Genomic DNA, 13050 nt, shown 5'->3' with positions numbered 1-13050 from the left:
TAAGTTTGTTTATTGCCACAGAAGTTAGAATACTGCTTTGCTAGGATTTAATTAGGATTGCATTCAATCTACAAGTCACTTTTGGGAGAGCTGATCCTAGCAATATTAGCCTAGTGAATACCCTGGCTTCCACAGTTCCAGTTGTTCTAGGTTCCACACCACTGCCTTTGTGCCTGTCCTGCTATGCCAGCCCTTAACTTCCTATACCCTCCTATCATTCTTTCATAAATATTTTTTGAGAATTTCATATATGAGTACTGTATTTACATCATTTTCACCTCCTTCTCCTCCCTCGATCCCTTCCCATGTCCCCACTCAAATTCATGGCCTCTTTTTAAAATTGGGGTGTGTGTGAGGGGGGAGAGAGGGAGATCGAGATCCCAGGAAAGACCCAATCTCCCTCTCTCATCAGTCATTAATACTTTTAGCTCTTCATGTAGGGTGGAGCCTTGTAAGATTTCCCCTGTCCACACTGACATGTCAACTGGTGCTTTCACTGTTCAGGTCTTGCTTAAGCCAATATTGTTGAGATTTCATGGGTGCAACTTCCCCATCATATACAGAGGACACAATCTCAGAGCAAATGCCTTGGTCCTCTGGCTCTTGCAATCTTTCTACCCCTTCTTCCATGATGTTCCCTCCCTTTATTCCATGCAGCTAGTGTGTGGGCTGCTCACCCCTCTCCTTCATCACTTCCTACATGTTCTTCCTCATCTAGGTCTGATAACCAACCCCGTGAAAAAAAATCCATGCACACTCCCAAAGAGTATTCCCACCACCAGCTCTTCTGATCCCCTAGACAGATCCTACAGCTCTTTCCTCTTGGAAGATCTTTGCTCTATCCATTTCTCATGTGTTTTGACAGTAACCTCTGTTTTGTGAGCCCTTTCTCTGGCCCTTGGAGATGTGTATAAATCCTCATAAAGGCTTTTGGGGTGGAATGAGGCAGGGTCTCACTCTGCATCCCCAACTGGCCTCAAATTCCTGGCAATCCTCCTACCTCAGTAGAATTACAGAGGTACACCACCAAGCCTGGTTTTGTAAACTTCAAACAATGTAAGCATCCCACAAGTCTGCTGCCCCAGGAAGTTGCTATGAGAGCATCTCTTTGCCCTCTGTCTGTGTGCTCACTGTGAATACAAGTAGAACTCTAGCTGGGAAAGCTTGGGGAAATAGCAGTTCTTGGGTCCTAATGCTAGCCAAGCCACTCACTGTACAGGGAAGGAAAGTGGAAACGTAGAAGGGCACCCACTAGAAGAAAAGCTGCAAAACAGAGACTTCAGGGAGCAAGCTAAATGTCCCATCTGCATGTCTGAGGGTAGAGCAGCCAGCTGAATGCTCTGTGAGGTTTCACTCTGGCTTTATGGATGATATGGGCACTAAGTTAAAGTCAGGGAACAATTTTATATACCAACTTGGCCAGGCTATAAAACTCAGGTTTTGGTTAAACAGTAGTCTAGATGAGGTTGTGAAAATAATTTTAGATGAGATTGACATTTAAATTGGTGGACTTTGAATAAAGCTATTCATCTTCCCAGTGTAGGTAAGTCTTGTTCGATCAGTTAGAGGCTTTAATGAATGAAAGTTTAAAAGAATGAAATTACCCAGAGGAAGGGGTGCTACTCTAGATGTCCCCTGGACTTGAACTACATATAGCTCCACCCTCAGTTGCTAGGTGGCCCAGTTGCTACTCGGCCTCTACATAACGTGAGCCAATGCTTTGAAGTCTCCTGATAAATGAAGAGAGAGATTCCCAGGTATTGTGAGAATCCTGACTAATAGAGTCATAAAGTCATAAGTACAAGCATATAATGATTAAGTGTATAACGAAAAAACTACTTGACATGGAGGAATACTTCAATAAAACATAACTATGATGGAGCATTATTATACTTTGTCGTGTAATTAGACAGATGTAATAAATAAGCAAGAAAAGAATTGCAGAGCAGTACAATTGTCAAGCTATATTTTAGAACTATAGAAAAGGACTAACATTTCTTAAGGAGACAGGATTTTACAGCATCTAGAACACTTTTAAAAGTCATTTATGAGCAGGCATGTGACACACCTGTAATCTCTGCACTGGGAAGGCTGAGACAGGAGGATTGCAAGTTTGGAAATGAGCTCTGTGGTACAGCTCAAGTTAAGAGAAGGTCATGAAGGTGGGCTTGGACCCTGTGTGGCTAAGAAGCAATACACAGAGATATGCACATAGGGAGAATGCCATGTGAAGATGAAAGCACCAACAAGACACAGAATGACCAAGGTTGCAGAAACTACCAGAATCCAGGGAAGAAAAGTGGACCAGACTCCCCTGAAAAACTCGGAATGGACCCACCCTGCTGAGACCTTGATCTTGGCCTTTATAGCACTGTGGCATGCTTTGCTATGGCAGCCCTAGAAAACATAAAGCCTACTCTAACCCCCATTCAAAGGTGATTTGGGTAAGTGAGATGGTTCAATGCATAAAAGAACTTGCCACACAAGCCTGACAATCTGAATTTGATTCCTGGAACCCATAGTGGGAGGAAAGACATGACTCCCTGAAAGTTGTGCTCTAACTTGAACAGGAGCACTGTAGCATGTGTGCATGGACACCACACACACACACACACACACACACACACACACACACACACACACACATTGCACACTAATAATAATAAAGAAAAGATTTTCTAAAAAAAAAAAAACACTCTTCACTACCCTGAAGTAGGATAAACTCTTCTATACAGCATTACATTGCAAAGAAAACAAAAAGTGAAATTATGAGCTATCTCTAATACAAAGTGAAGGAGCTGCCCAATAGCAAACCTCTGAAACATGGTCAGATCCTTACTTGAGGGAAATAGTGGTTTTTGAAGACCTTGGTTATTCAATAAAGAAGATGATCCAGGAGGTTAGTCTTCATCTCAGAAAATAATCTAAAATTAAACCAGAGATGGTAAATAGATGGAAATAGTCAAGATAAAAACTGAAGTTAATGAAGCAGAAAAATTTTAAAATGAAAGAATAAGTCAAAGGTTTTGGTTTGTTTTCCTTTGAAAAGTCCAATGAAGGGATGTGGAGATGGCTCAGTGGTAAAAGTGCTTGTCTCACAAACATAAGGACTTGAGTTTGTATCCCCAGCACCCATATAAAAACTGAGCAAGTCAACACATATCTATAACCTTAGCAGTGACTAGGGGGAAATAGAAGAATCCCCAGGCTTCTCTGGACAGCCCATCTAGCCAATTGGTGAGCTCAAGTTTTAGTAAGAGACCTTGACTCAAAAAAATAAAGTGCAGAGTAATTCAGGAAGATGCCTAATGTGGACCTCTAGCATGTACATGCACATGTGGACACACAAACACACATATGCACAAACTCAAAAGAAAGGGCCAATGAAAAAGATAATCTCTCACAATCCTTGTTAAGACACAGCTCGGAATAAGAAAGGAGACATCAGTATAGATGCTAAAAAAAATGAAAAAGATTGTTAATAAAAACTTAAGCTGGGCGGTGGTGGCACATGCCTTTAATCCCAGCACTCGGGAAGCAGAGGCAGGCAGATCTCTGTGAGTTTGAGGCCAGCCTGCTCTACAGAGCAAGTTCCAGGACAGGCTCCAAAACTACACAGAGAAACCCTGTCTCAAAAAACAGAACAAACAAACAAACAAAAACCTTAAAATCCCTCAGGAAATTGACTATGAAGTGTTTCAAAGAAAGGCATTTATGACTTTTAAGATGTCTAGTCAAATGTCACTTATGCAAATTTGTGAATGTGTGGGAAGAAGATGCAGGGAAGAATGTGAGGGAGTCTCTCTCTCTCTCTCTCTCTCTCTCTCTCTCTCTCTCTGTGTGTGTGTGTGTGTGTGTGTGTGTGTGTGTGTGTGTGTGTGTGTGTGTGTGAAAGGGGGAATATGTATGGAGAGTCCTGTGTGTCTGGTTGTGTGCTCCCACTGAAGTTCATGTGTTAAAACCAAGATGGTGCTATTATGAGCCTTTGGGGGTTAAGTAGTCATGGAGGCAAAATTCTCATGAATAGCATTAGCACCCTTAGTAGAAATTCCAAGGGATGAGCCAATCCCTTCCAACATGTAAGAATGTCAGTAGCTATATCAGAGGAGCTGCAGTTAGCAATGGAGCTTTTGAAGTTCAAGTCACTAAATAGCAAGGCTAAACCCCGGAGAGGGGACCTGGGGTGATTGTCTCCAGAATGTCCCTTGCTTCTGTTGTGCTTTCTCCTGCTTGCTGCTGCTGTGTTCCTGCTGTATTTGGCATGGTGTGATTACTATGTGAAAGGATCCCACTGTATCTAGTATAGTGCTGTGGGATGTTCTGTATGTCTTGTGGGAGCTCGTTCTCGGGTTCCTCATGGCTTTACCCAGCAGGTCCGCATAGAGGATGATTAGGACCACGGGCCTGAGTGCAGGTGTCTGAGATGGTCTGCACTTGGCTGTGCTGGGGGGATGGTCTGTATGTCAAGTTGCTCTGATTGGTCAATAAATAAAATACTGATTGGCCAGTGGCTAGGCAGGAAGTATAGGCGAGACTAACAGAGAGGAGAAATAAAAGAACAGGAAGGCAGAAGGAGTCACTGCCTGCAGCAGCCGCCAGGACAAGGAAGATGTAAAGTACCGGTAAGCCACAAGCCACGTGGCAAGGTATAGATTTATGGAAATGGATTAATTTAAGCTATAAGAACAGTTAGCAAGAAGCCTGCCACAGCCATACAGTTTGTAAGCAATATAAGTCTCTGTGTTTACTTGGTTGGGTCTGAGCAGCTGTGGGACTGGCGGGTGACAGATTTGTCCTGACTGTGGGCAAGGCAGGAAAACTCTAGCTACAGAAAACACCATGACAAGCAGCATGTGAAGATGCCAGTAAGCCATGAGCCACGTGGCAAGGTATAGATTTATAGAAATGGGTTAATTTAAGCTATAAGAACAGTTAGCAAGAAGCCTGCCACGGCCATACAGTTTGTAAGCAATATAAGTCTCTGTGTTTACTTGGTTGGATCTGAGTGGCTGTGGGACTGGCAGGTGACAAAGATTTGTCCTGACTGTGGGCAAGGCAGGAAAACTCTAGCTACAGTATAGTGTGATTGTTTCTTGAGAAAATCCCACTCCTTACTGGGAAATTTACTTGCAGATCATAATGAAGATGATTTTTATAGAGCAATGATGATTAGTTAGATCAATGATTTAATTGGACTTCCTGAGTCAGCCTAAAAGATACAGGTGGTTAAGACGGTTAGTGAAGATGATTAGGGAAATGATTTAGGTTATTCTGTCAATTGCTCCAATAAGAGATACACAAAGACAAAAATAGGCTAGAAGTTACCTTCCCCTTTGTTAGATGTGAGATTTGTAGAAGATGGAAAATAAGAACAAGGAAGTTTCATGCATTATAAACCCATGAATTGTGCCCGTGGCAAAACAGGCTGATGACCAAAGAAAGCAATTATGTCCTTACGCCCAAGGTTAGGTGTGAGTTCCTTGGTCATGTAACTTACAGAATTAATCACAGGCCCAAGGTAGGCACCTTATGCACCTTGAAAAAGCAAATTAGATGATCCTATTGTGTGTAAAGAAAAACAGATGGCTAGCTAGACCATTTGAGTAAAGTTTTGTAAAGTAGAAATAGGAGAGGAATCTGCTATACTGAAACCGCAAACAGCTGCCTACCAGTGCAAAAGGAACTGGCTGAAATATATTTGACTTGCTTAAACTTTGTTAATTAATAATAAAAGAATCATTACTTTGGGGTGAAGATGTTATGGTGGGAAAATTAATACAAAGAAAAATGTTGAACTACTTGTGGGCTTCTAAGGAAAACATAACTTGTGGTCTTAATGTCATTTCTTCTTATGTAAAGATTTTAATTTGTTTTTGGAAAATATGTAATTTGTGGTTGTGAAGTAATCTTTTCTTGCATAGAAATATTTGTATTAGGAGGTATAAATGGAGTAAATAAAATAAGAGATATAAGAAAGAAAGATGTAGAAATAAAAACACCAGGGAAGAAATAGAAGGGAAACATCAGGGAAGAAGTAAAAAGAAAGATATAGAAGGGGAAGAAAAAGTGAAAGAAAAACAACACGGTCAAAGAACAGAACAGGAAAAGAACAGTAAGAACAAGTAGCAGAGAGAAAAAGAAAATGAGTTAAGCTTTGGCCCTCAGATAAAGTGCCCATCTGTGTCTGTGGGTCTGTCCAGTAGTTTGCCTACTCTACATCTCCTCTCCAGTTTCTCTGACCTGCTGTGGGCTGGGCCCCTCAGCCACATGCAAACACATCAAGAAGGTGCCATTTATGAGAAATGAAATTCTCACCAGACAAAGAGCCTGCTTGCACCTTGGTCTTGAATATCCAGGCTCCAGAATTATGATCAATGAATTTCTGCTGCTTGTGAGTCATCCCATATATGGTACTTTGCCGTATCAGCTACAGCTGAGTAAGACAAGAAGCAAAAAACCCTTAAGTTTTCAGCCCAGGTACAAGCCTTAGCAGGTTCAGATATTCAAGGGAGGTCTTTATTTATTTTTTAGATAAAGTCTCATGTGTCCCAGCATGGCCTTATAGCTGAGGACCTTGAATTTCTGATCCTCTTGTCTCCATCTCTTGCGTGCTGGGATTATAGGCCTACACCACCAAACCTGGTTTATTTGGTGCTGAGCATGGAACCCAGGGCTTTGTACATACTGTGCAAGTGCTCTGCCAACTGAGTGCCCAGGCCCACTAAGGAATTTTAAAAAGCAAATTAAGAGGCTCAGGGAAATCAAGTCCCTAATAGAAAGAGAGAGTGGGGAAGAGGTATGCTTGAGCTGCAATTAAGAAAAGCAGAGTTTGCATAATCCTGATGGAACTTCAGCTTGGTAAAAGAAATTAGGAAGGCAGCCCTTGCCATTTTTCTAACTTTCTTCCAGGCCTGGTGCACTCTGTCTGCTGCATTGCTAATCCATTTGGCATCCAGACTGGAGTTTCAGGAGCATCCTCTGTTCCTTGCTGAGTAGCATCCTCAGGTGCAGGTGTGACATAGGTTGTACAGCCAGTCATCCTACTGGGGAACATCTACCTCTTTCTAGTTGAGGGGCCTTAGGACCCAAGCTGTCCTGAATGTGTTCTGAATTTCTCTTGGGGAAACATATATGGGTGAAAACTTATGTATCTCATGATGGTCGCTCTGTTAATCCTTTCAGACACTGCCCAGCTGGGTCCCATTGAAGCTACACCACCTATAGTCTCACCAAAAGCAAAGAAGCCCTTCATCCTCCCTCATCTTCAACAAACATATGATAGTCTTTTGTTGTTGTTGTTCTAGTCATTCAGATGGATGTTAAATGTTTATAAATTTTGAGAGGTAATGATTAAATGTTAATATCTATTAGAAATGAAGTTATGTAAACAAGCTGGACATGGCAACACTTGCTTATCATCCCAGTACTTAGGAGGTGGGAGCTTGAGGATCAGGAGTCCAAGGTCAGCCTTGGCTACATAGGGAGTATAAGAGCAGTCTGGGATACATGAGACCCTGTCTCCAAAAACCAAAAATAATAAATAATATAAATTGAAAAAGCAAGTTACATGAAAACAAAAGGAGATATCCAAAATCTATCACATCTTAACTGGCCACATTTTACTGTGTATTGATGCACATCTAAGCAGACCACAGTAGAAATCAATGCCATAGTGTGATACCACAAATCTCTTCCTGTACAGTCTTATGCCTACTCTGTCCTCCTCCTATTGACCACAGTGAAAGAACTACCCCGTAGAGGTTTATGGGCCAGGGCATGGCAGTGCTCAATTTATTCCTGCTTTGTTGACTGCCACGACTTGAGAAAATAATGGAGAACATGTTAATACTGCAGATTAAACCAGAGTGCTGCCTCTGTGGCCATAGCATTGTGGGTAATGTGAACGTATGGAGTTCTAAGATATATCTCTGCTGCTTTACTTTCAACTTACTCATTAAGAGAAAAGAAACTGTGAGCCAACCAGTGCTCATCATGGCTGGGACACACACACACACACACACACACACACACACACACACACACACACACACACGAGTGCATTCACTTTCCTGGAAAGCCAGTTGGCATGAATTCATCAGCACATTACTGCTTTGGAGGCAGGTCTCAGCTTGTCTGTGCTAAATGGAAAGATGCTTAATGCTTAGCCTGACCAACCTGAGTGGGCATGAAGAACTTAGGGACAACATCCAAGACCAGACTACCAGGAGGCCAAGGGCATTTGGATAGCTGAGGCAGAAACCTCAGCCTCAGGGAGGGAAAAGCACAAAACAAGACCACTGTGGAGGTGTCATAAGGCACAGATAGGGCAGCTGATCCTGGAGTTGAGCCTTTCTGACCTGTCATTACTTAGTAGCAGGGACAGCATTCTAAGGGCACCACTTTCTGGTATCGGCTGTCCACCTGAGCCTGGGATCCAGCCTGAGAAACACAACAAATACATGAATCAGATTTTGCCTCTTCTAGACACAACCCTCTGTGATCTCCACTGTCCTCAGTCTCAACCAGGCCAAGAGACTATTCTGATGCAACCATCACCAGTGCTCTGCTCTCACCGTCCTGCCACCACACACACTGAAGCCTCTCTAGTCATTTTGACCTACTTAGGGGTTCCCAAATGGGCCAGGCTGGCTCAATCGAGGCTGGAGGCTTTGCTCATGTGAGTCACTCTGGGGTGTGGCCACCCCACCCCTTCTTACTTGCCCCAGCATTTGGTGACACAGCTCTTACCTGGTCTGACTTACCACAAGACAGGAATGCCTCAGGGTGGGGCCCCACAGGCAGCTCACCAGAAACCTGAAGTCCAGCTGAGGCAGCTGGTGAGAAGTTGCCCACCCAAATCACTCCATGAAGGAGCTGAAACCTGGGATGAGTTCCATTCTGGGTGGCACCCTATGTGCCAATCCATCTCTCCTTTACACCTCAGGTCAGCTTGGTGCCCTAGTCTGCCTGGGTGGCCCCTCCTCCTGTGGCATCCATGTGCCACATGTCCACAAACGAATAGATACCTGTTTTTCCCCAGTGCCCTATATCAATTCACTCATGCTACTTTGCTGAGCAGGGGCAGAGGAAGACAAGGGTAAGAGCTAGAGCTGGGCTATGAAGAAGGCATGGACTAGCTCTGTAGGCTGTTAGCCCTTCCAGTTCACTGCCTGGAAGATTCAGCCTGCTCATCCAAAAGGTCTAGCAGAAAGGGGCAACACTCAAAGGGACCATAAAACATACCAGAGAAATAGCCAGAGGCTCAGGGTCTAGTGCCCCAACCTAACATAAGCCCATTGGAGAATCCTGCATACTGACATCTTCCCCTCTACACACTCACAGTCAGGTCAGCATGGCCCCCATCTGTGCCTTGGCGGGATAGTTTTGGGTGTGGGCAGAGAGAAGTCTGGCTAGTAAATCAGCAGGTAAATAGTTGGTGATATTTATTGATAAATGGGGTGAAAGGTAGAAGCCCTGAAGGAGCAGACTGCAGGAGCCCAGGCTAGCCAGAGGGTGTTCAACTGGAGGTAAGGCACAGAGAAGGCTCTAGGATCCTATGGCCAGGTAGGCCAGGGCTGAGGAAGGCCAGGCAGGTGCTGCAGAGAGCAAGAACATGTCTTAGAGCCTGGATGAATAGATAATGCTGGCATTCAGGCCTCAAATTTTGGACCATCAGGTGGCACATACATGGGCTCAATGTGAGCCCAGCTGCAGGCCTGCTCATCTGCCCAGGCAAGCAGCTCAGCAGCACGATGCAGGAAGATCAGAAGCAGCGTGTGTACATCACCCTCTGCTGAATGGGCAGCACTGGGCTCTGCCTGGAAGTAGCGGTGGAAGAGACTGGCCAGGCTGTAGCTCTTGCGGCCTTGAGCCCTGGTGCCATGACTGTGAGCATGGTCCAGGCCTCGCAATGCAGGCAGCGTGTCCAGGCAGACAGTGTCTTGGGGCAGATGGGCTCCCAGGCGTTGTAGCTCTGTGCAAAGCAGTGGGAAGTCATAATCGAAGCCATTGTGGGCCACAAGGCAGATGGGGCCCTCCTGGCGGCTCAGGAAGCCCTGCAGTGTCCGCACCACAGCACCATTGAAACCAGCCTTCCGGCAGTGCATCAGGCCTTCACTGCTCAAACCAGTAATCTCACTAGCCTTGGCAGTAAAGGGGCGCTCCGGGCACATGCACAGTGTGAGCTTGTCCAGCACACGGGGCAGCACCAGAGCACCAGAGTCGTCCCGCTCTGGGTTCTCCAGGGAAGAGCGGTGGACAGCAAAAAGGGATATCTCTGCAATCTCAGGATCCATGTTTGGGAGCCCAGTGGCTTCCAGGTCCAGGAATACAAAGGTCTCAGCCCGGGGCAGCTCAGACATGCTGATGTTCTCACAGGAACAGTGAGGCCTAAAGCTGCCAGAACAAGTGGCATAAGCCAAAAGGCTAAAGAAACAAGAGCAAGGCCCCTTTGCCCACAGCCCCTCAAGTCAAAGCTCTATCACTCAGGGCCTCACTTCCTGCTGCTCCACCCCACCTCATGAGGCCTTTGGTGCTAGGCATAATTTCTAAGGCTCATATCCAAAGACACTTTTAAGGGGACTCCATGGGGCTAACTAAGATCAAGTGACCAGGATCTGCTACTGCTGTCAATCCCTCCTCTTTTCCCCAGGTCTCTCTGCAGCTAACCTTAGCTCTGCCACCCAACCAGGCACAAAAGAAAGGCCTCAGGTACCTAGACTTTAGCCCAGGCCCCTTTCCCTTTGCTGCCAGGCCCAGATCTAGCCACTGTTCCCATCAAGGAGGGAGGCAGTATAGTCCACAAATGGTGCCTTGGCCAAGCCCCTTGGTGGAAACACTTTGACTGGGAGCCTCAGGCATTATGCCCTGCTTTCCACCTTTGGGTAGCAGGCAACAGAGGAATCTGGCATGAGGACCCTGGTCTCCCCAACCTTTTCTTTACCAAACAAGTGCTGCCTCAGGTTGGCTTCTACCTGCCTCCAGGCTCATGGCACTGTCCACCCATCCCCACCACACTTACCTGGGACTGGCTTCAGTTGGCTTCCAGGGCTTCTGGGCACCTGTCTCTTCACAGGCTGCTTCAGGCAGCCTTTAATCAGAGGCCATAGCCCGCCCCCAGCCACCAATTGGGCAACCAGGAGGCCTGAGGCCGCAGGACCTGTGCAGCCGGCTTGCTTGCCGCCTCCTCATGAGCTTGCAGCTACCAGGACACACGCCCCATGTTTATAGACTGGGAAGCAGGCTCTGGCTGCAAGCAGGTTCCAAAAAGTGATGAGCACTGTCACAGGCCAGAGGAATGTGTCCTCACAGGCAAGAGGAAGTCAGAGTATGGTGGAAGGCTGTGTCTTCTGCCAAACCCTACCTCTAAGTCTCATAGGGACTAGGTTGTGGTTGCCAGATCTGGACAAACCAGGTGTGGTACTTAGCCCTATTCTGGGACACATTACACACAGACAACAGGTCCTCTTCTCCAGGCCTTGGTTTCTTCTATCAGTGGGGATATGGGTGCCCTTCATGAGGTTGTCATGATCTCAGGAGTGACACAGGGACATCTACTTGTGTCATGTTTAGCCTGTGAATGGGAAGTCACACTGAGGACAGGGCCTTGGTCTTGCATCAGTAAACAGGGGGTGGCCTCAGGAACATCTCCAATGTTGATACTATCTGGTTGCAGTTCACTCACCTTGTGACCCAATCTTCCAGCAGCAACCAGGGTGGTGATCTCTGCTGTAGGGTATGACACCCCAAGGTTTGACACTCAGGGGGATTTGAGACCTAATGTGTTACAAGCATTTATTTAGTAGAGTTGTGAAGAAGGCAGGGGGGATAGGCTATAGAGTTGTGAAGATAGGCAGGCAAAAGAAGGCTATAGGGCAATGAGGCCTGACCCAAATAGCCCTAGGGGTGTGGCTGAGCCAATTCTTTGAATTTCTTAAGTGGAAAGGTGACCTGGAGACCTCAAAGACTCTAAGGCAGTGGTTCTCAACCTTCCTGATGCTGTGACCCTTTAATACAGTTGTTTATGTTGTCATGACCCCCAACCATAACATTATTTTCATTGCTACTTCATAACTGTAATTTTGCTACTGTTATAAATCATAATGTAAATATCTGATATGCAGGATATCTGACATGCGACCCTTGTGAGAGGGTTGTTCGACCCCCAAGGAGGCCGTGACCCACAGATTGGGAAATGCTGCTCTAAGGCCTTTCCTTCCTCATCTGACTTCAGATGAGGGGGACCATCAAGATGTGAGAGTAGCTAGAAGGTCATTTCTGGCCTCTCCTGAAAACTTCATTCCAGAGCTAGGTATCCAATACTGCAGGCCTGTCCTTCTAAGGTTGTGGTGAATGTTGTACCTGCCCACTGCAGGTACTCCTGAGCCTGTCCAGTGTTGGTTCAGAAGGACAGGAGAGAACAAGGACCTGCTTGCCCATCAATCTCTCCCAGCAGTGTTTGAGCAGGAAGGGCCTGGCACCCAGCTGTCCAAAACTCCCCAGGGATCCTGGGGGAACAAAAGTGCAGTTACAGGAGCAGGGTGAGGCAGGCAGCCACAGGTGCGATAATGGGCCTCACCAAGGCTTGCCTGTTCCGGTTCTCGAAGGGAGGGAGGTGGCTGTGTACACTACACAAAAAGATACTGAGTCACTGTGGGAAACCAAGAGAACAGTTTCCTGGGCAACCAGTGAGGCCATGGTAAGGAATTCCCTAGTACCCTAGGAAAGAAGGAAGAAACAGGCTGGCTCCCAAGGACATGGCAAAGAGGGCCAATATGGGACCCTGAGGCAGGACAGAAGGTGGAGAGCACAGGGCAGAGAGAGACGTCATGTCAGGGTACAGTGGAGACCTCCAAGGCTAGGCATGATCAAACTAACCAAGTAGTATCAGAAAGGAATGGAAGCAGCAGAGAGGAAAGGCCAAGGCCCACTGGGGTAGCAGAAGGGCTGCCATCAGGCTAACCTAGAATAGCAGGGATGAGGACAAGAAGAGAGGCTGAGCATCGCAGGCCAGAGGGGAAGAGTGTCATAAGCAGAAACAAACAGTAGTCA

At 46.1% G+C, this 13050-nt stretch overlaps 1 protein-coding gene across 1 annotated transcript; it reads right to left on the bottom strand.

Annotated features, from left to right (window-relative positions):
- Nucleotides 1–3309: 3309 nt before the first annotated feature.
- Trex2 (three prime repair exonuclease 2) lies at nt 3310–12904 on the bottom strand. Its single transcript, XM_042268896.2, has 2 exons — nt 11021–12904; nt 3310–10395 (listed from the first exon to the last, which is right to left on the bottom strand). Exon 2 carries the CDS (start codon nt 10359–10361, stop codon nt 9651–9653), a length of 711 nt encoding a protein of 236 aa, XP_042124830.1. The 5' UTR covers nt 10362–10395; nt 11021–12904; the 3' UTR covers nt 3310–9650.
- Between the last annotated feature and the right edge of the window lie 146 nt (nt 12905–13050).

This window comes from Peromyscus maniculatus, chromosome X (assembly GCF_049852395.1).
Source record: "Peromyscus maniculatus bairdii isolate BWxNUB_F1_BW_parent chromosome X, HU_Pman_BW_mat_3.1, whole genome shotgun sequence".
Taxonomy (NCBI): Eukaryota; Metazoa; Chordata; class Mammalia; order Rodentia; family Cricetidae; genus Peromyscus; species Peromyscus maniculatus.
Note: the sequence above shows the minus strand (reverse complement) of the source record. Positions and strands in the feature narration are given on the sequence as shown.

Excerpts from the sequence above, each read along its gene's own strand:
- Trex2 (XM_042268896.2), bottom strand. The coding sequence starts at position 10,361 with ATGTCTGAGCTGCCCCGGGCTGAGACCTTTGTATTCCTGGACCTGGAA.